The following is a 22,577-nucleotide window of genomic DNA, read 5'->3' on the forward strand; positions in this document are numbered from 1 at the left end:
TTATTATTATTTTTTCTATTATCTCTCAACTACTTAAAGTCTCGCTCTATTTATACAATCCCATGGTTCACGGACCATGGATAGATCTCTAAAGCCGACATTACATTTCAAAATTGAGGGTGGACAACCCTATGACTCATTTACAACTTCGCGCTTTGCGCCCACAAAATGCGGAGTCTTTACATCGGATTTACAATGTTTAACCAACAACTGGGCTTTAAGCCTCAAAACTTTCCTTGGGGGATCCTGCGCCCAATAGGCCCCCAACACAAACATCTTGACTCGCCCTCGTGTCACTCTGTCAATGCAGAGATCTTCGTGCAAAGACCTCACAACCCTTCCTAGACTTCTGCAAGATCGACAATGCACTGAGCAGCTTCCTACTGCACTTCCTGGACGCACTGTTCAGAGACTGCTGTAGCTGAACTATTGCCCTACACCTGTTCCTGCGTTCATGCATATGCGCGAGATTGGCTTCAATCGAGGCTATAATGATGAATGCCTCATCGATCCATGGTTGTATATGCGCCTTCAAACCAGCCTCCTTATGTCACACAGCGTCTACGTGCTCCTTGAGCGCTTTTACCTGCTACATCCACGCGAGCCTCTATGTAAGGGCCACCGTCTGCACAGTCCCTTTTATTTAATTGTACTGTTGCTGCAGCTCGTGTGCCTCTCCTTCTAAGCGTTGTATGTTCAAGTCCTCCTGCAGAGTGGTGAGGACATCAAACGACTCTTCAAACAGTTTGGCGCAATCCTTCACTACACTATTGATCTTCGCTTTTCCTGTTGTAATAGTGCTGGCACGCTGTTCCTTCACCTCAGGTAGAGTTGAAGGCTGTGCCTTGAATTGCAGCTCAGCTATCTGAAGGTTTAGCTCTAGCTGAACCTTAGCCATTTCTTCTTTCGCCTTGTGCACCCCTACTGCTAGTCTCCGGATGCGCGCCTCCGTTGGTTCCTCGGCTGGGATGGCCAACTTAGGGACCATCTAGCAAGCTTCCTCAACCACCTACACTAGCTGTCTATTTTGTGTCATGACCTCGTCGCGCTGCAGGCTCAATTGTTCAATATTAATCTGTTGCTCTCTCATCACCTGGAGCACGCGACCCTCCCTGGCCCATAGTTCTGCAATCACTCCATCCTGCAGAACATAGAGCATCTCCCGAGGGAGCGCAACCATGTTTATCCCAACTCCCTTCAGTGCACTGACCATAGGCTTGTCGGCCTAATTTTCTGTAACCAGTGCGACCTCTGGTAGCACTATGGTGTTGGTCATGTGGGCACACAGCATTTCCTCAGTCGTGGCCATGCCTACTGTGAGGCTGGTCGATAGAGTACCAGCCTAAGGAGTGCACACCTGCAACTCCTGTATCTGTGTCTGGAAGGCCCCCAACACTATCTGGTTTTCCTCTGTGAACTATTGGAGGGCCTCCGCGGTGACGTCCCGTATCATCTCCCCTATCTCATGGAGATCCTCCTCAGTGAGGGTGATTGGGTCAAAAGAAGTCTTGGAGGTTTTTGACTTCTTCCACAGCCCCACCTGCTCTCTCAGGTGCTGTCACTTCAGATATGTGGACGTTGTCTGCGAGTCCGCACCACCTTCCTCTGTTTCTATCTCTTGTTCAGGCGAAGGCGGCTTCTGGACTTCATGCTCCTTCTCTGCTACCTTTTGTTGTTCTTTTGCTACCTTCGTAGTGTCCCCTGCCTCCTGCGCCTTTGCTACTGCTACTTTGTTCCTTCTCTTCTCTACCAATTGCACCATCCGCAGTTTTGCCTCCTCCTTCTTCCTCTGTGCAGCAGACTTCTCTGATTCCACCGCGGAGCTGGTGGGAGCGTGCCACTCCGGTGGCCATGATTCAAGCACCACGAATATGACATCGTCCGTGGCCAAGTAAGGTAGCTCCTTCCATGCCTTCGACGAGTACTTCCTCACCCTGATGTACACGTGATGAAAGTCCGCCTTGAACTCCACGAAGATCTGCAGACTGTTATAGATAGTGGGTGATAACCGCAACTTATGGTTAATCCCCATTCTGATGTTCATCTACATGAACACCCAAAATATCTTGTTGTCTCTGATCCTCTGCGCGTCTTTAGTTGCCCATAGCGAAGCGTACTTCACTACCTCCGGAAGATCCTTCAAAATCGTAGGGAACTAGTTGTCCTCATGCAATTCCCAAGCCACCAGCACTATGGATAATAGAATCCATGCATAGTTGAAAGTCTTCGCCTATTCCTGTGCCTCACAACAGTTTTCCAGGAACTACCTACACAAGTAATCCGCCCAATTAAACTGGACCCCCTCTATGCACTGCACGACAAGTGCAACCACCGGCGCGGGCACCTCATCCATGTGACATTTCTGCATAACTTTCTCTGCTAATATCTGCATCGTGACTTTGATTGCAACGTTATTAATATTGGAGATCGCGTACCCTCTTTTTTCTTCTCCAGCTTGAACTTCATCTTCATGGCCTCCGCGATGGCCAAATCATCACTTTTACCCTCAGATATATTCGCTGGATCCTCCCCTTTGCAAGGGAGCCGGGTAATTTTGTGAATTAGATGATCCATGATGGAGATGGGCTCCTCCAGCCACAAACACCCATCATGCACTAGGCAGAGCAACTGCCTAATGATGAAAATAGTCACTGTCAAGTGATGGTAATGAGGCACCCATAGTAGGTTTAATAACCCTACTTTTTCTACTCCTTGCAACCACTTGTGTGGCTCCAATTCTATGACTCCCTTCGCTATATTTTTCTTTGGCCGCACTAGCTTCACGGTTGCCAAATGTGGGAATTTCTTGTGGTCCATGAGATCCAAGTCTTCAAATTTTAGAATTGGTACTTGTCCCAAGTGTGCTCCATGAAAAACGATATCAACAGGTAGCAGCGAAGTTTGCAGAGAGCTCTTGGTCTCATCTAGGTCTTTGGGCACCCTTCCTTTCCCCTTCCGCGGAGGAACATACGCGGGAAACCTGGTCAGGGGGTTTTTGCCCTGGGTTTCTTCCTCCATTTCTTCGTCGTCCTCCTCTTCCACCAAGATTTCTTCGAAGTCTTCTTCCTCCTCATCGGTTTCCAAATTGATTGCCTTCCCCTTTTATTCCATGGTGAGCCTCATCCTTAACGGATTCCTAGGGGACACGCACACCGGTACCATAGGCTGCTTATCTTTCTTGGGTCTTGGTGTGCGCAATGATTTAGGGATTTCCGCAACTATCCTGACGCTTTCTGGGTATTCTCCTACTATCATGGCCTACGCAGCCTCTTCAACGGTCATCTCTCCGATAGCCACAGCTTATTCATATGCTTCCATATTGTTGTACCACAAATCTGTCAATGGCTCAGGTAAGTTCTCAAACAATGCCTTCGACTTCAAAAGATTGAACAAATCGGGGTTCATGAATCTCTGGGCGTGCAATAACTCAATTCTCAAATTGCCAAATGTTGTTTGTTGGGCAGCCCTTTGCACTTTATAGTGCCTTTTGAATTTGAATTCGACCGTTCCCCCCACTTTCGGTCCATTAATGCTCCCTTGGCACGGATTTTCCCAAATCTATCCCATAAAGTTCACCTTAAATGCCTGCCACCCGCTCCATTTGGTCTCAAACCAAGCATCACATCGTGAATAGTGACTATAACAGTCACTTTCCAGCCAACCCGCGTGGTAGTGCAACCACCCTTGCGTTGTCACGGACCCTGTGACACCTTGCTACTGCGCATAGTCCTGACGCCGCGCAGCTCTTAGGCAGAGCAGTTTATGGTCCCGCGCCTCCTTTTAGCTGCCTTGAGCACTAAGACTATGCTTCTCGCGGCTAGTCAGATGGTTGGGCCACCTGTGTAAGGCTTCATCTGACTACCATTTACTTTTCCCTAGAAGAGTTCATCATTTAACTTCTCCAACTGCACCGCGCCACCATCTACGATTTACTTAATAACATATGGTCCCATCCCATGCAACAAAATAAGAAACTCTCAGTGGTGGTCCCCAAGTCTGTCAATGTAATCGAGCTCATCCTACTTTATTACTACGGTCTTTCTATCAAGAAAGTCCTTCTTTATTCCTTCCTCAAGCTTCTTGACTTCCGCTTTTGCCATGGTGCTTTTCTCCCTCAACCAAAATCTTTCATTCATGAGTTCTTGGAGCCTAAGATCACCCTGCTGGATCTATTCATCGAGTCCCAATCGTTCGTCTTCGAGCTCTTCCACCGGCGCGAGCCTTTCTTCCAGGGCTCCGCAGTCCGTTACCCTTACGAGCACCACTATGCGTGGACTAGACATGGTAGACTCCATAAGCATTACGGCTTCTACTCCATTGACCAATTGAAAATGCGTCTGTTCGGGTACGCGCAGGTCCCAACCACTTCGCTGCGCATTTCATACCTTGTTTAGCGAATTTCACACCTTGTCAATTGCTTTTGCGTGGATAACCTTCTGCGTGATTGTTCTTCCCACATACTGTATGTCCAACCTTAAGAGCCAGCTACACATCTGCCCCCCCAAAACACGCTTATGGGATCATACCTCTCAGCATGGAGTTCATGCGCATTCGCGTAGGTTGTTTTCCATATGCCTATATCCACTTGGCTAGATGTGCATGCGGATCATCCCATCCATCGTGCTTGTCTATTAGTCACATCTTGGGCTTCCCAAAATGCATGCACATCATTCTTCTGCATTCGTGCCAGTCGTTAAAGCTCCCTTTGTGCGTACCCCACCACCTCACGGGTGTAGCGTGCAGTACCCAATTCAAAGCTTGGAAGCGTTGCTTTTCCGGTACCTCCCTTTCGAATTTATTCAAGAAGGTATCTACCTCACTTAGGCCATCATAAGTAGGCAGTTCCCTTACTTCTGTCGATACACAACGCAAAAACCTTGTCATCATATTACAATTCAGTGTAGTCACCTCATGTAATTGATTCTACCATCGCTCTGTTTCCTCATCTGAATTTGAAGTATAGGAGCTCTCGCACTCCCATGCAAGTCGCCCATCCGCAGTGGGATTCACCCAGTCTTGGTTTGGTGATGTTATCTTATAGATGCAATCCAAATCATCATCGCTTTCATAGTCACGCACCGGCTCTGTATAGCACGATCCTTCAGTAGGGTCCAAAGGTATAACTACGCGTAGTGACTTCTTTTCAAAAATCATCTTGCGCTTCTTCAGATTAATCACCTCATTCATGTCAGTGGCCCAATCAATTCCTAAGACTGTGGGGTAGGGATTGTTGTCATCAACAATCTCTATTACTTCAAAGTCTGCTAGCGCGCTTGCTCCCTCAATATCCATGGTGACTCCCTGTAATCGTCCTATGGGTATTATTTTCTGTTGGTTTTCCATTTGTAGCTGAATAGGAGACCACTGCAGCGTAGGCCTCCCCATGTGCTCCCATGTCTGCTTCGGCAGAACATTCGCATCCGATCCTAAATCCAGAATTACTTGGTCCATCTCATATTCTCCAATTTGCGGGGTTAACCTCATTTCTCTTCCCATCCTTGTCTTATGCTTTCCAATCTTCCAGACGACGCGCAGTTCTCCTAGCTCGGTCCTAGCGCATCTGTTAATGAGTTCCTATAATCCTTTTACAGCTTTACTGTCACGTAGTAACTTCATGCATGTCTCTCAGAACATTGTAAGCATAGATGGATCCATCTCCAGCTTTGGTGTATCTTTGCTTCCTAAAGTGGAGGCATCAGTGAAGCTCTTCTTAGCTTCCATGAAGGCTTCTTGAGCATGCTCCAAATCAAACTCCGCTTCTTTTGTCGAAGCTTCACGAACCCAAGTACTATCTTTGGGTTGTTTGCCTTTGTCATCTCCCTTCGCGATTCCACTTCGGAGCACATTGTTCACATTTGGATCTTCCTCGCGTGGCTCAGATCTCATCATCTGCAGGTTCTGAGTCGGGGGAGGTGGAGGCACTCCTTTGTCATGTATCCTAGCTATTAGCATAGGACAATCTTCCGTCTCATGATAAAAAAGGTGCAATATAAACACAACGGTCACATCAGATTTGTACAATCACGGCATAATGTCCTGGCCCTCTATAATTGTAGCATATCAACTAACCGCGACCTCTTCCAGGTCCTCCACCTCAGCCTCGTCCACGCCCCTGAAATCCGGTTCGCGCCACTCTTGCATTCTGGTCTAGGGGCCGCAATTCAGCTTGAACTCTATAGGTGGGTGTTCTACCCATCATTCGCTCACAGCTTCTACAAGTGCACTCATTGTGTCCCACTGACCTACAAAAATTACAGAACAATTGATGCAAATTTTGTGTATACTTTTGTAACAAAAGATAGTTGTCCGTAGTGTGTTTTCCACCTATTTGGAAAATTGCGCACCATAAGGCAGGTACCGTGCTAGGTCCTACTTGTGCTTCCAGCGTTAATGACATTGGTCCTCTTCCTACAAGGTAATTTGCAAACACCGGGCAATGGTCCTTATCATGACCTTGGCCCTTCCATTTTACGCACCACACCTCTTCACGCACTTTTGGTCGAATTATTCTGTCCTATTTCAAACTCTACATCTCCAAGCATAAATTTTTCAACTGCCCGTGGATCTGCTGAACTCCCAAGTTAGGATCCTACATTGGGGTCTCATGAAGCCTCATCGCGATCTCTAAGGCCTATTTTTTATTTGTTAACTTCCGTTGCGATAGCGCGCTCCTTAAATGTGGTGTTAGCGATGCTACAAACCATTCACGATGTTGTCCATCTGTCATATTCATATTAGCTTCGTGAATCGTACACTTCAACCTCTGATCCAATTCCCAAGGAGTCTCGCCCAGTAGCATCGTGATTTATTTGAATTCAATGATCGACTATGCTTCAGACTTTGCCCTGCTAAATTCTTTGTTTAGCACTGCTTTGATATCCACGATTCCCACATTTGGATTATCGTTGGAGTGCTTAATATACCAGGTTAGCGCATGGTCCTGCAAGGCGCTAATTAGTGTCGCTTTCTTTATATTGTCATATGTAACTCCCTGCGCTTCCCATACAGATCTTACCACGAACCAAAATTGGTCCAGATCCTCATTTCCCAATCCCTTGAACACAGGAAACTTTATCATGCTTGCCATATTGACTCGCGGTGGTGGCGGAGGCGGTACGGGTGAAGATGGAGGTGAAGGCGATGAAGCTGGTGGTGGTGTGGTTGGGGTGGTATTCACGGAATTCTTTGCCTTATCAGATGAATCGCACTTCACGGCGAGACCTTTGCGAGTTCTTCCTCGTCCACTCGCGGAGGTGAAATCAAGGGGCTAGTTTCTGGTCCCTTATTTCCTTCATTCCTGTAAGTTTTTACACTTCGCGTAGCCCTGAACATCAAGGTAATTTCATAACCCTCTTTTCACACAATAACATTTTAATCCAAGTATTCAGAAACTTTACATACTTACCTCGCAGTCCCTTGAGAAAGTGTCACTCTACCTCACTGTAGCTAACTGAGGTGTCAACCGCAAACTTAGTAATGAATCCTCCTATAATCTAATTGAGCCAATGATCGACGATGTGCACGATCTTATCCTCCGATGCTTCCAACCTTTGCACTAACTCTAGGGTCCACACAATAGGATTGTCGAGTTTCCACCTTCCTTGGCTATCTACTAGCTTCGCGATCCACTCATACAGCTCAGTAGGAAAAGATGCGAAGAAGATTTCGTGGTCTTTGTGTGCATGTAGCAGTCTAACCACTCTTCTTTTGTCAGTCGCGGGTTCCTGTTCTCCTGCGCCGTGAACTCGTAAATCCTCCTGTCCAACTAACCTTCAATTTCCTTCTTAGTTGGATTGCAATGATACGAAATCAAACATCTCTATGCATATTTCGGTCCCAGCAAAGGAACCATTTGTTGGCTTGAAGGAGCATGACCCAGGTTCAGAGTTAATTAGCCAAACAAATCCCTACACTACTAGCCCTTTCGGCATCAACCTGAGGTGCGCGGACTGAAGTCTCACAGGAAGCAGTATGGGGGGATGTTGGAACCAAGTTTCTACACCCTTGAGATGTCTGAGGGATCAATTTAATCTAACTGTGCCTACCTTCGCCCAGTGACCTGAACTGCGAGACCTTCACAATCTGTTAGGATCGCCTTTCACGCAGCCCTAACCAAGGGTTGAGATGCTTTTGCGCTACTAGGGTAGCGATCTGCGCTATTACCCCAAGTTACACTGTGTATCTTACTTATCTTCTTACAATTGTTAGTTAACTTCACATAAACAGATACCTTATCTCACATTTACTCGATCAACACAATCAATATGTTTGCACACCATATAGACAACAAAAATGCAATTTATACCCAATATATTCAATACATAAAACAAGAAATAAATACACAAAATTGATGTAAAACTTCTCTTTATTAATGCGTCAACAATTACAGACTCGACTCACCCTGCGCACTCATTTACAACTCTATGACTCATTTACAACTTCGCGCTCCATGCCCACAAAATGCGAAGTCTTTACATCGGATTTACAACCTTTAACCAAAAATTGGGCTTTAAGCCCCAAAAATTTCCTTGGGGGATCCCGCGCCCAACAATCCACATCATTATTACATTTATCATCTTCAATTACATAGGTGAAAACATCAATTTCTGAGAGGAAAGTCAAAATTACAGTCAAAATTCAAAAGTATCAACAAATGGTCAAGTGCGCCATCCATCTTGAAAGATGATTTTGACTGCCTTCCCTGTGTCCAAATTGAGCCTAGGATGGCTCATTGGAAATCCCTTCAAGTCTACTTTCTAAATATGCCTCTAGTTTGCAAAATTAAGGTGATTTGACCCCTCAAAACTTCATTCTCCCAAGACTACTCTGTGCGCAGTGCCTAGGCCAAAAGTGAGGCAGAAACATGATTTTTTGCTTGTTGTTTGCCCTTTTCACCTGCTAGTTTTGAAAACTAAGGTTTGAAAAGTGGTTTCCTTATATGTATTTGTCATTTGGCATCCAGTGGTGGTCTCCATTTGCTCAAAAAGTTCCCAAAAAAAGTGCGTAGCGCCTAGGGTGCTGCGCATTTGACCATGTTGCTGACATACCATGGAGGTTGAAGACAACATTGTTGAAGCTTTGGAGGCCATTTGGCATAGTCTGGAAGCGTTTATAGCTTTTCTGGGCAAGTGAGCAGCGCCACAAGGAAGTGCGCCCTCTCTTTGGCAAGTGCGTAGCGCAAGATGGAAGTGCGCCCTCACAGTGTCAAGTGTGCAGTGCCATCTTCAAACCAATGTTTGAGTGCCTTTTCGAAGTCCAAATTGAGCTCATGATAGCTCGTTGGAAATATATTTCTCTTGGATACAAAATGGACCTATCAAGGACTACAAATGATCAAGTATAGCCCCTCAAAATCAATTCTCCCAAGACTGGTCAAAAAGTGCAGAATGAGGGTGCAAAAATGAAGTGTGTTCTTGCAGGAAACATTTGGAGGTCTTCCTCAACTCCAAATTGAGTTCATGATAACCCATTGGAGATATATTTATGTCTAGTTATCATTTGACTCATAAATAAGGTCATGTGGACACTCCAGCTAGGCGAACAATTGATTTTCCCAAGGTCACTCCATAAATACAAAAAACCTCTTGTGGCAACAGTATTTTTGACATGTCTCAGAAACCATGACACCTGTGTAAAAACGGAAGGGGGTTTTTCATGCTTGGCCTAGTATGGAAAAACACGTCTCTCACTTTTTTCAAATTCATCTCTGTTTGGTTAGAAACATAGTTTGAATAAAAACTGGCCCTATGTGTGTCAAAAGCATAGCAATAGGCTAGGGTTTGTAGAAAAATGATTATTTTGAGGGATATGAGTGATGGGAAGTGTTTAGGAAGGTGTATTAAGGATAGGGTTAGGCGTAAGAGCATCATGATACAAGTTTTGTTGATGATTTAACCATGGAGGTCATGAAACCAAGAAAAATTCCCTCAAAACCCTAAGAGTGGGAAATGAGAGGAATGGGCATGGGAAAAGGTCAAGGGATGTAGATGGAGTGTAGGTGAGTGAGGTTTTTTTACTAGGGCTACCATCCGTGAGTAAATTTTTGAATGAGAACTTAGGTGGAATGACAAAATTTTCTGAGTGAGACCCTAATATGAATATGAAAAGAGGAGTTCTGATCACTGATGGAAATATGAAAATACTAAAACTAACACCTAAACCAAGCCATATCCACCCATGATTGCCAAAAGTAACTAAGGTCTCAATTCAAATTCTTGTCTTATGAATAAAACTTGCCATTTTCGTTGAGCAAATCCAACTATCTTAAAGCTTTGGCTTGAGTTCTAAGTAAGTTCCTACCACTCCCATACCTTAATCCCTCCTTATTCACCTTTTCCAAGCTCCATCCCAGCTTCTAGACCATTCCCTAATCTTTCGGCCTGTTCCTGTGGTAAAATAGGGGACCCTGTAGGTGAACTAGTACTTCCCATAGACATCTTGTAGGAAAACCTGTATTAGCCTGTTTTGAGCCAGATTTGAGAAAAATGATCACTAAAGTCAGGATTAGGCCCCTACTTTCCCTCCAAGCTATCTAAACCATTGTACTCCCCTTCCTCCACACCTATTTCCCTTGCCAAAGAACAATAAAGATTAGCATTTACATTTTTCAAGCAAAAAGATAAAAAGGAAAAAAGTTCTTTAATATTTATTCATGCACATAGTAACTACTACTCTCTATATTAGATTTCATGGTTAGATTAGTTAAAACTGCACATGTATTAAAGTAGAGTTCTTTTGCAAGAAAATTATGTTATCAAGTAGATAGAGGATTTCATGTTATTTTGCAAGCATTTCTTTCAGTCTTTCCTTCATGCAATATACAACATTTCTTTTATTCCAATGAGGGTAAATTTCCCCTCTCCAAGTTGGCAATCAGACTTCTTCTAGTCAATAGAAGGTTGGTTTGATAAACCCTAGTGGTCTATCACCCCAACTCAGCAATGAAAAATAGTAGACCAATTACATCTATTTGTGTATACAACACTGTCACCTCCAAATTTGTACGAACCTCGGGTGTTGAAGTAAAGTCGGTAGCCCCATGAGTTGTAGCATCCTTATTGCAATATTGGTGCTCATCGCCTTCCACGGTGGGGAAGCATGTGGAGATTGTGACATATGTGGTTGATGATCATGGATTGAGAAGACTTTCCTATTCATGGAGGCACAAGCCTTGATGGTTTATGCGATGGCAGAGTAGAGGTGGGTAGCATAGACAATTTTGCAGATCTTGGAGCTAGCGACACTTTACGATGTCGTATGATGATGTTGTTGAAGACGATAACCATTTAAAGTAGGGAGGTATGCCACACCCATGAGCTGGGCACATGTGCGATGAGTGGCAGGGGAGACACAATCTTGGTTAAAGGCGACGAGTTGAGCATGTGCAACGTGTGGTTTCATTTGGTTAAACGCGTCCGGGCAAACGTGCGACGATGAGTTGTGATGAGCCATTGGGAGAGGTGAAAAACCGAAAATCAGAAAATCGACTAAGTATGGGAGCGTGCGATGAGTTTATAAGAGATGTCGAAAAATCGACGAGCCAATGTGCGGACTGACGAGTTGGGTGAACCGACTTATCTTTTATATTTTATGTGGCGACTTTTTGGTCAACCTGGGTAGGCCAACCCACCTTACCTCTTGAAGGAGGAATATATATTAGAGGGTGAGTTGGAGGGATAAGGCGTAAGGCATTTGATCCAAAGCAAGTTCAAAACATAAGGTGGATGAGCAAGGAGAAAGGAGAACAAGGAGGGTGAGGTGCAGGTAGACCAAGGGCCGTAGTACCGAGCCGAGGAAACTGAAAACGCAGGTTTCAGGTGCATTTTGGGTGAGCGCACTGCAGGTGGGGTGACCCTGCCTGCGGACGAGCTGTAGGAGCAGCGCACCTGAACGAAGGCCAAATGAAAGTCTGAATGATAGGTTTGAATGGAGGTCTAAATGATGGGTTCGAATGGAAGTCTGAACGACGGGTCCAAACAGAAGTCTGAGTGATGGGTCTGAACGGAAGTTTGAACGACAGGTCCAAGTGGAAGCCTGAGCGATGGGTCCGAACGGAAGTTTGAACGATGGGTTTGAGCAGAGGTCTGAATGAAGGGATGAATGAAGGTTTGAACAAAGAGCTGAACAAAGGTTGAATGACAAGCTGAATGATAGTTGAACGAGCGAGGGCACTATTGAATGGAATGGCGACCTAGGGTGGGCGACCATGAACAATCAGGCCGAATTGATGATTTTGGTAGAATTGTTAAGGTGAATATGAATGAAGGTTTGAACGAAGGCCGAATGAAATTCTGAATGACGGGTCCGAATGGAGGTCTGAACGACGGGTTCGAATGGAAGTCTGAACAATGGGTCAGAACGAAAGTCCAAATGACGGGTCCGAATGGAAGTCTGAATGACGGGTCCGAACGGAGGCCTGAATGACAGGTTGAACGAAGGTCTAAATGACAGGCTGAACGATAGGTTGAACAAGCGAGGGTGCTGCTAAACGGAAGGGTGACCTAGGGTGGGCGACCCTGAACGATCAAGACAAATTGCTGATTTTCGCAGAATTGTTAAGGTGAATCTTGGGGTTACCTGACAAAGGCTATATATGTAAAATACTTGTTAAAAAATTGTTATTTGGGCAGACTCTAACCAGGGAGTTTCCCCTCCCATTAAAAGAAGTTATCCGCTATGCATATTTATGATGATGATGATGATGATGAATGTTATTTTCGCTATGTAAAATGATAAATGCTTAGTGTAATTGAAGAAAAATAACTAAGTGTTGAATATTAGGTGTAGTCTGTGCTCATTAGTATTGGTGAAAAGAAATTGGGTAGCAGTGTTGCACCTACCTATGTCCAGTTGAAAGATCACTGCTAAGATAGGGGTGTGACATCACATGTGTCACCAATATGCGGGGAGCAACGTCATAGAAAAACGAACAATATCATGTGAGCTCTAACAAACTCACGATTGATATTCATAGTACCACTAGTGTCACCAATATAGTATGTACACTAATGAGCAAAAATGTAATTAAATGTATTAGTCGTCAATGTATTCAATGGAGGCAGGGTAGAGTAGATTGACAACGTACATAAATGCATAGCACAAAGTTCAAAGCAGCTAGCAATAACATGTTCAATCTGTTAATCAATCAGATTAATAATAAATAAATTAAATAATTTTAAAAAAATTAATAAATTTCAATATATAATGCTAAACTTTAAAAATTTTGAAACATTTTTTTTTTTTAGCGAAAACAAAAATAATATAAATTTGACCAAAAACTATTGACTGTACAGTCTACTCCAGAGATAATAATTACCTATAATATCATGTCAATTTTTTTTAAAAGTTAAGTTTACGAGGCTTTCGGGTTTAGGCACTTTCCAAATTAATTGCTTCTAATAAATGCCAAAATTTTAGAAAAGGCATGTTTACATGGCTTTTCCGAGGCTTTAGGCTTTCCAAACTTTTATGTCTGTAGGTCTACTTTGCATTATTTATCTTTGGTTAATTTTGCTTTTCAGAGAAATGGTAGCTTTTTGATCTTTCAGTCTTTATGTACCTGGAAGGTTCCAAAATAAGATTCTTCTGGTCGGCTGCGAGTCTTCAACATTTTGATATTGAGCGGAGGAAACGTTTCTCTTACGCGTTGCCTTGGAATTTTTATCAAAAGTATCGTGGAAATAAAACTATTGTAAAATACAACTATTCCATTGATGTGTATTAGTTGCAGCGTATGTTTGTTGACGTCTCCGAGAATTATAGATCGTCAATTTGGCTCCATGTTCGTGAACCTGTCCATGCGAAGAAAATGGCATCGAAGTAGTAGAAATTATTTTAATTTACTGAAGTGGGTCGAGTTAATTTTCAAAAAGTCTATCACAAAAGTCAAAATCTACGGTTTTACTTTTTTATTTATTCCTAATTTAGTGTGAATGAAAATAGACTTAAAGTTCTGTCATCAAAAATAAAATCTTAAACATTGATTTTGATTCTCTAAAAGTCTTATCACAATTTCAAAATCAAAATTAACTGTTTCACTTTTTCTTTTTCTTAAATGAATGGTTATAGATTTAAAGTTAAAAAATTCCGACACTAATTTAATGATTTAACAATTTTAAATTCTAAACTCATCAAAAAATCAAACATTAAAAAAAATCATTTGGAATCCACTGCATTTTAATATTGCAACAAGAATCACAAATAACCATAATGGTAAAAATATATGCATCTGTTACGTCCCGTGGATATGCCAGCGACTCATGTAATAGAAAATCCCAGTACTTCTTTTCACGGCTCCTTTTTTGATTTTTTCTTTCAAACTTATCTGTTCACATGATAATCTAAAGACCCCTGACAAGCCGACGAAATTCAGCTATTGGAGATCTTTTCTTTCAAACTTATCTGCGGACACCATTAATTCATCTATTGACAACCCAACGAAATTTATTAATATCGGTTTGCTGTTGACTGGTAGGGAAAGCACTAAACCTATATGAAATGAGGGCTGCTGTTGACTGAACAAAGTTAATATTTGACATTTATCATTTATTTGGCACACTTTTATAGACATTCTTGAATTATTTAGCGCAACATTGTTGCTGTGAGGAGATCAGTTTTGTTTCCCAACGCAGATTCTATGCTTATCATCTCACCTTCTCCCCATGGAATTATGTGTTTCTCGCCTTCTTCTTTCCCTGCCTCAATACCTCTTCTTCCTTATCGTTACTCTCGGCTGTGCCTCTCTATTCCCCTGCTCCTTATGCTTGGACGCGCAATATCAGTATTGCGAAAATTCTAGTAAATGTGGGACTATGAATATAAAGTATCCCTTCGGTGTAGGAAACGGTGGATGCGGTCACCCAAAGTTTCAGATCAACTGTGTGCAGAATTCAAGTCTAGTTATCGAGATTCATGGCCAGAGTTACACAATACTAGGATATTACCCTCACGAGTTCGTTATTGCCAAGGGCAAGAACTGCAAATTTTTTGATCGTCCCGATAATAATATTCAGATACCGCTCTCAGAAAATGGAGACGACCTCTTCAAAATTTCGGGTAAAGAGAACAGGACTCTAGATGTGTACCGGTGTAATATATCATTTCAGAATGCATTAGACTACACTGGTGAGCAGCAGCTCTGGAAATGTAATGCTACTGTCTATTACGATTTCTACAGCTCAGGCCATTCGTCGATCCCGGGATGTCCTCTGGAACAAGTGGTTGTTGAGGTCGGAAGAACGCAATATGTTTCCACTGATACACAGAGAAATAACAGCTGCAACTCATGTGAAGCAAGTGGAGGAATATGCGGTTACAACATTTTGGACTCAACTTGGCCATTCCTCTGCTATTGCAAGGACGGACCCCATACTCACAAATGCCCTGGCCATGGTATGTTCTATTTTAACCTTTTGCAAAACTTCTTGGAACTATAAGTTCAGTTGCGATGGAATGAATTTACTCTGTGAGCCCAAGTAATCAGGCTATTATACTCAGCAGTATATCGCCGATCTTCATCCCTCTCATTTGCAGCTTCCAATGTTCATACCCATAGGTGTACTGAATTCAAAACATCTAAACCAAGATCTTATTATATGTATCTGTGAATCATTCCTTGTTCTTATCATAACTTTGTGTTGTGGCCGTGTTACAGGTCGTGCAAAGAACTTGGGCATTATAATGGGTAAATTTATGATTTCTCCACTTTAACCCTACCTTGAATTGATTTCTAATATTCTATTCAGGGACCAGGATCACATTGGTACTGATCTCTAAATTCCACCGCAGGTTGTTCATTTGGGGGAGTTGTGCTAATAGCGGTACTATCCTTAGCATATTATTTGAAACACAAAAAAACTCCTAGCGGTGGTCTTCCCCGACATCTACCAGGGCGCGAGATGGGCAATTTGCCAATATTCTCTTATGAAGCACTTTGTCAGTCTACAAATTGCTTCCACGAGGAGAACGAACTCGGCGTTGGAGGGTTCGGGTCGGTGTATCTGGGAAAACTTCGGGACGGGCGAACTGTGGCGGTGAAGAGACTTTTTCAGGATAACTCTAGGAGACTCGAGCAGTTCATCAACGAGGTGAAGATATTTTCGACCTTGGATCATCCGCACGTTGTTCGTCTTTATGGCTGCACCCCTGCAGATAGTCCAGAGCTGCTGCTCGTATACGAATTTGTCCCAAATGGGACTCTGGCCGATCATCTTCATGGCGACCGCAAAAACCCCAAGGGATTACCTTGGAATACCCGTTTGAACATTGCTCTTCAAACTGCCCAGGCCTTGGCTTTTCTTCACGGCCTTGATCCGCCTATATTCCACAGAGATGTGAAATCCTCTAATATTCTCTTGGACGAGAATTTCAATGTCAAAGTGGCTGATTTTGGGCTTTGCAGGCTTGTGCCTGTAGATGCCTCACATGTTACTACTATCCCACAAGGCACACCAGGGTATGTTGACCCAGAGTACTATCAGTGCTACCAGCTGACTGAAAAATCCGATGTGTACAGCTTCGGGGTCGTTCTGGTGGAGATAATCTCTGCCAAAATAGCGATGGACATAAATCGGAACAGAAGGGAAGTCAACCTTGCTAACTTAGCCGTAACGAAGATTCAAGAAGGGGCTTTGGATGAACTAGTGGATCCGCAGCTGGAGATTGAAGTGAATCATGAGGTAAAGATGACGGTGAGCGCAGTTGCAGAATTGGCCTTCAGATGCCTGGCCTCGGAGAGGGATGACAGACCGCAAATGGAAGAAATTGTTGCTCAGCTTGAGGAAATCAGAGATTCGTGTGGAACCTCGACTGGCCCAGCTGAACAACAATTGGGAACGTTTTTGAACATCAAACAGTCAAACACAGTGCCCTTTTCTCCCATCTCTGTGCAAGATAAGTGGCCCAGCATAAGCTCCACTCCCGAGTACCCACCACATAAGTGCATAAATATCTCCGTATAGTTTCCATATTCAAGCTTACGGACATACAACTTTCCATATTGCGGAAATAATAGCAACTTTCCATATTCAAGCTTACGGACATACAATGACAATTAATTGTTGTTTTTGTGTTCTGTGTCCTGTATTAAATGTTTGAGTGAATGCATCTGTTTCAAAATATCTAGCAGCTATCTATTTCACAAAATATTGGATTTAAATAGATTCATAATTGAAACTAAATTTCATGTTTTTTAACTTCTTCAATTTGATAAAAATGCGTTAAAATTTTTAAAATAAAATGTTCATTTATAATTTGTTGTGATAGGTTTAGAGTATGTTTTAAAATTGTTTTTGATTGGTTAAGAGTTAGTTTTTTTCAGATTTAACGAAATAAGTTAATCACCCAAAGCCAGAAGTATCTGTCAAGAATGATCAGAAGAGTCAGCTCGGATTAATTGTTCACAGTTAGAAATGGTTGTCTTCACCGCTGATTTGACAATTGAATCATGATAAATTTCCCACTATTAAAAAAATAAAAAAAAAAAAAAATAAATATATTTTTTAAACTTATTTTAAATCTACCATACTCAAACTAATTTTAGATATAAATTAAGACTATTTTAACTAAACTAATTTTAGATATAAATTAAGACTATTTTAATTAAAATTTTAGATATGAAAACACGCCATAAATTCTTTTAATTCCAAAATTAGAGGACTCCCATATCAAATTGGAGTAGATCGACAACATTAAAGCTTGGGACCAGTTTGATTGGACTTGTATCATTGAAGAAAATAGAATGGTCACGTAATGGGTTTGTATGGTTGAAATTTTGGAGTTCATTGTGTGGGGAAAGCGAGGTGGATCGTGTGATTTTAGTGGAGTTATATGGTACAAAAATTTGTTTTATTTATTTAGGAAAAAAAAATTATAAGAAAAGTTCAAGGTGAAAATTAAATAAATTTTATAAGAAGAGTTTAAATAAATTTTATAAGAAGAGTTTAAGGTGAAAATTATTTAGAGATATTTATTTTATTAATAATTATTATAAAATAAAATAAAATGTTATTTGTGGGGATAAGTAGCTCTCATCTAATTTGGAAAAAATAGCTTAAATCAGCTCTCACTTAATTTGGAAAAAATAGCTTAAATGCCGTAAAACTGCTTCTGTTGGCTAGAGCTCGTCTTCCTCGGACGTAAGGAAACAGTTAACGGCCCAAGACCCAGAGGCATCTGGCAGAGTGAAACTGCTCCCTTAAAGGACCACCACCGGTTATTACAGTGGCGTGGTTTTCCTTGATAACGTGATGAGTCAAATCGACATTCGCGGATAGCAGCCAGAGATGGTTGTCCTCACTGTTGGTTGACCCTGAGTTGATAGGTTTTGCCACCTTTGGAAAAAAAAGTAGCTCTCACCTAATTTAGGAAAAAATATTCTCACCTACATAAGCAGCTCTCATCTAATTTGGAAAAAATAGCTTAAATCAGCTCTCACCTAATTTGGAAAAAATAGCTTAAATCTCATAAAAGACTTAAAGGTAGAAACCTCAAAAAAATAGTTCAAGCGTCATAAAAGAAAAGGCAAAATAAATGCTACTTGTGGGGATAAGCAGCTCTCGCCTAAGTTGGAAAAAAATAGTTGAAATGTCATAAAAGAGCTAAAGGTAGAAGCCACTTGTATGATATCACCTAATTTGGAAAAAAAAGGTCTTAGAGACCAAATGGGAATGAAATGAATACCTTGTTGACTTTTGCAAAAGAATACCATTCTTTTAATCGCATGCAATAAAATAATAAAATAAATACCTTGTTCCTTTAGGGTGATTGATTGATTTAGATGACGGTAAGTGGATTATGTAGATGAGTTATATGATAGATAGAAGAAAGATACACTCGATTTGGAATAATAAAATATACTACATATAATTTTCATAGTATAATATGTTACATATAATTTGCATGTGGGTCGGTTTTGTGAGAAAAAAATAATAATAATAAATAATTTTAATAATCATAAATATATTATTATAAATGTATTTTAATTTTATATTTTATATATTAAGAAAAAAAATGGGAATGAAATGAGTTGGAGTATAATCTGGTAAAATTTAGTAAAATATTTATCTTAATTTTGGTTTTATTAAATATAAGAAAAATCAAATTTTTGAAGGTGTATATTTTTAATTTATATAATAATATTTGGGCGATAAGTGATTTAAGTTATTTCAACATTTGAGATCTGAGTTTAAGATAGATATACACTTATTTTAATTTTATTTAAGATGATGAAAAAAACATGATATATATATAGCAATTGAGTTGCAATTGAGTTTAGTTTGGGTGGTTGGTGGAATAGTTATTATCTTCCCACCTAGTTTCCAATCCTTTAAAGGGACATGTTAAGCTCTTGAAAATAGTAATTTATATGCTACTTCTAAAAAGCTCTTGAAAAGAGTAATCTATATGATGCTCTTAAATCAATATATAATGTGACTCTAGCATCATACCACGAACTTCACTCTTAAGTTTGGGGGGCTACAATATATACACCTTCAAAGACTTTAAAAGTCAAATCAATATGCAAAGGTGGTACAAACAAGGGGGTCTCTTAATCTCTTACTTATCCTTAGCAATTACATGCCCCTCGAAAAACATTTCTAAAGCCCTTTTTCTAATTTTGAAAATGGGTTAGACTAGATTCTCTATGTGTGTGTGTGTGTAGAGTTGGGATCATCCCTATGACTACAATGGCGTGTTGAATGGCCCATAGTAAAGTAATAATATTGGAGGTCATTCAATGTAAGGTAGACTAGGTACACTATGCTTGTTATCATCAAACAAAACCTCCCATAATAGTTAGTATTGAATAAATGTAATTGGGAGTCCTTAAAGAAGGTTCATTAGGTAGTTAGGAAATCATTATGATTATGATTCTTTTATTAGTTATAAATAAGGATGGAGTCCTCCTTATGAGGTCGTGAAATCAATTGTATTTGGAGCTTAGCTCACTAAGAGGCCACCCAAACTTAAGAGACAAGTGAATAGGAGTAGATTCCTTCCATACTAAAGATTGACTATAAGGTTGACCTACCAGAAGGGTAATTTTATATAGTCAAGTAAAGGGAATTTCTAGCTTGTTCTTGGATATCCAATATGTGATACATGTTAGTGTCAGTCTTTGCAGCCTTCCTCCAGTGATCAAATATGCTCTTACAAAGTGATTTTAAGGTGTCAAGGTCAAATTTTGTCATTTCAGTGAGTCTTCAAGCAAAATTTGGTCACTAGGCATTAGGTCTAGGGTTTGATTTTACCCTTGTCAAAGTTGTCCAAATGTCGGTCCATGTCACCGTTCAGCTGAGTGTACCATCATTCAGAGAGTTGTCATTATCATGTCAAGTCCCACTGGGTCATTTTATACCTTGTTCATGCTTCAGTTGCACCTAGGTAAGGTCATTTCCCTCTCCTAGGGTTTTGAAGCTAATTTCTCTTGGATGGTCAAATCATCGGAAAAACTTGTATCTTGATATTCATACACCTTTCCCTATCCATAATGTACCTTATTAAACACCTCCCATCACTAAAATCCCCCAAATTCCTCATTTTCGCACAAACCCTAGTTTCTTGCTACAACTTGGCAATTTTCTAGGTTGGACCTGTGTTTTGCCTTTTTGGACACCTTACCCTCACTCAATCTCTGAGATTTCACTTTCCCCTACTTCCTAACATCCCTCCCTACTTCCAAAAATTTCTTCAAGAATTTAGAATCTCCCTATCCCCTTCATTTCGCTTCATTTTGACAAATCCCTTGTTCCACACATCGGGATAGGTTTCACTCAAATGACGTTTCTGAGCAATAAAAGATGAATTTGGGAAAACTGAGAGAGGTTTTTGTCGACAACATGCCAAGGAAGAAAAACCTCCTATTCACTTTTTACACAGTGTCATGGTTTTGGAGAAATGTCAAAAATATAATTGCCTCGGGAGAATTGATGCACCTTTGAAGTGACCTTGGGAAAATCAAATTTTCTCCTAGCTCATTTGGCCAAATGACTTGCTTGATGAGTCAAATGATAACTAGACACAAAGAGATTTCCCATGAGCTATCATGAGCTCAATTTGGAGTTGAGGAAGGCATGCAAAAGTTGACTGTAACCGCACTCTGCCTTTAGGAAGCCTCATTTGGCACATTTTGACTAGTATTGGGATATTTGATTTTTGATAGGGAAAATGAACTCCAAATTGAAAAATTCTAGTTGTGTTGGACACTAGACTCAAAGCGGATTTGCAGTGCACACATGGTCAAGAAAGTGTTGGTGAAACTTCTTCCTCTTTTGAAAAGGATGACAATCCAGTGAACAACTTTATAGATCAGCAGGTTGAAGAATTCCATATGGCTGAAAGTGATGAAAGAAAAAGTGTCGTTTCGGATCTGTCCATAGAAGAAGACAGAGTTTTGGATCCAAATTTTCTCATGTCATCAGAACACAGTCTTCATGAAGAGGTAATCTAGTCAGCTCATGAACAACAAGATGATAATTTTGTTCAAGTAAGTGAAAAAGTTTCCTTGGATGAATCGTTGGTAGATGATAGAAATGTAATGCTTGGGTTTCAAGAATCATTCGAAGTTTCTTTTATCATGATTGATGAATGCCAAGAAAATCTGGCTGTCATATCATATGAAGGTGACCTACAATACATTCAGGCTACCGAAGAGCAGAACATTCAGGATTGTCTTTCAAACTCTTCCTCATATGTTTCATGTTTTGAAGTGTTCTTTGAAGAGGAAATCCGCTCATCTGCTTGTTCAGAATTTTTGAGGACCAGGAACATATTTTTTCTTAAGTACATTATGAAGGAAGATCAGAATCAAAAGAAAAAGACATCTTGTTTCCTCAGCAGGAGGTAAATCTTCATGTTTTTCATGATCCAATGGCAAATCTGTCACAGTCAGCAGTGAAGGTCATTATTGTAGTATTCAGTGATGAAGGAGATCATGGTCAATTATTTTTTTGGAGGCCCAATTACCAGTATCTGTTGTTGACCAGAAGATCTGATCTGGAGAATCAATCAAGGAGGCATCTACTTGATTGGTTACATTGGAAGACACATTACACATGATTTCACATATTGCATTAGTACGCAGGTGGCTGTCATCATGATTTGAAACCCTCGAATCTTGATGGACTGCTGCCATTGAATAAGTTTTGTTAGTTCTTGTTTTAGTTAAGTCAGCCATGAGTCATTTCCTTTTGCATAGAGTCAATTTTTTCAGTCATTTCAGTTCGCATTGAGTCAGTTTGAGTCAATAAATTGAGTCATGTTGGTTTGTCGGCGGAATAATGGACTCCATAGAACAATGGATGAAGGCACTGTCCTGCTCACCGAAAGATCTGCAGTTCTTGGCACGTCCAAGGAGCTACCATCCCTATTGGAGCCAATGTTAGTGTCACTCTTTGCAGCCTTCCTCCAGTGATCAAACATGCTCTTACAAAGTGATTTTAAAGGTGTCAAGGTCAAAATTTTGTCATTTCAGTGAGTCTTCAAAGCAAAATTTGGTCACTAGGCATTAGGTCTAGGGTTTGATTTTAACCCTTGTCAAAGTTGTCCAAATGTCGGTCCATGTCACCGTTCAGCTAAGT

At 41.1% G+C, this 22,577-nt stretch overlaps 1 protein-coding gene across 1 annotated transcript; it reads left to right on the forward strand.

The window, feature by feature from the left end:
- Positions 1–14,740: 14,740 nt before the first annotated feature.
- LOC149174475 (LEAF RUST 10 DISEASE-RESISTANCE LOCUS RECEPTOR-LIKE PROTEIN KINASE-like 1.2) lies at positions 14,741–17,124 on the forward strand. Its single transcript, XM_089419342.1, has 3 exons — positions 14,741–15,390; positions 15,653–15,682; positions 15,787–17,124. The coding sequence occupies exons 1-3, from the start codon at positions 14,811–14,813 to the stop codon at positions 16,956–16,958; spliced, it is 1,782 nt and encodes a 593-aa protein (XP_089275468.1). The 5' UTR covers positions 14,741–14,810; the 3' UTR covers positions 16,959–17,124.
- The last annotated feature ends 5,453 nt before the right edge of the window (positions 17,125–22,577 follow it).

The sequence above is a fragment of the Pinus tabuliformis genome, chromosome 4_1 (assembly GCF_031772625.1).
Source record: "Pinus tabuliformis cultivar Carrire ecotype Pingquan chromosome 4_1, CPIR1, whole genome shotgun sequence".
Lineage (NCBI taxonomy): Eukaryota > Viridiplantae > Streptophyta > Pinopsida > Pinales > Pinaceae > Pinus > Pinus tabuliformis.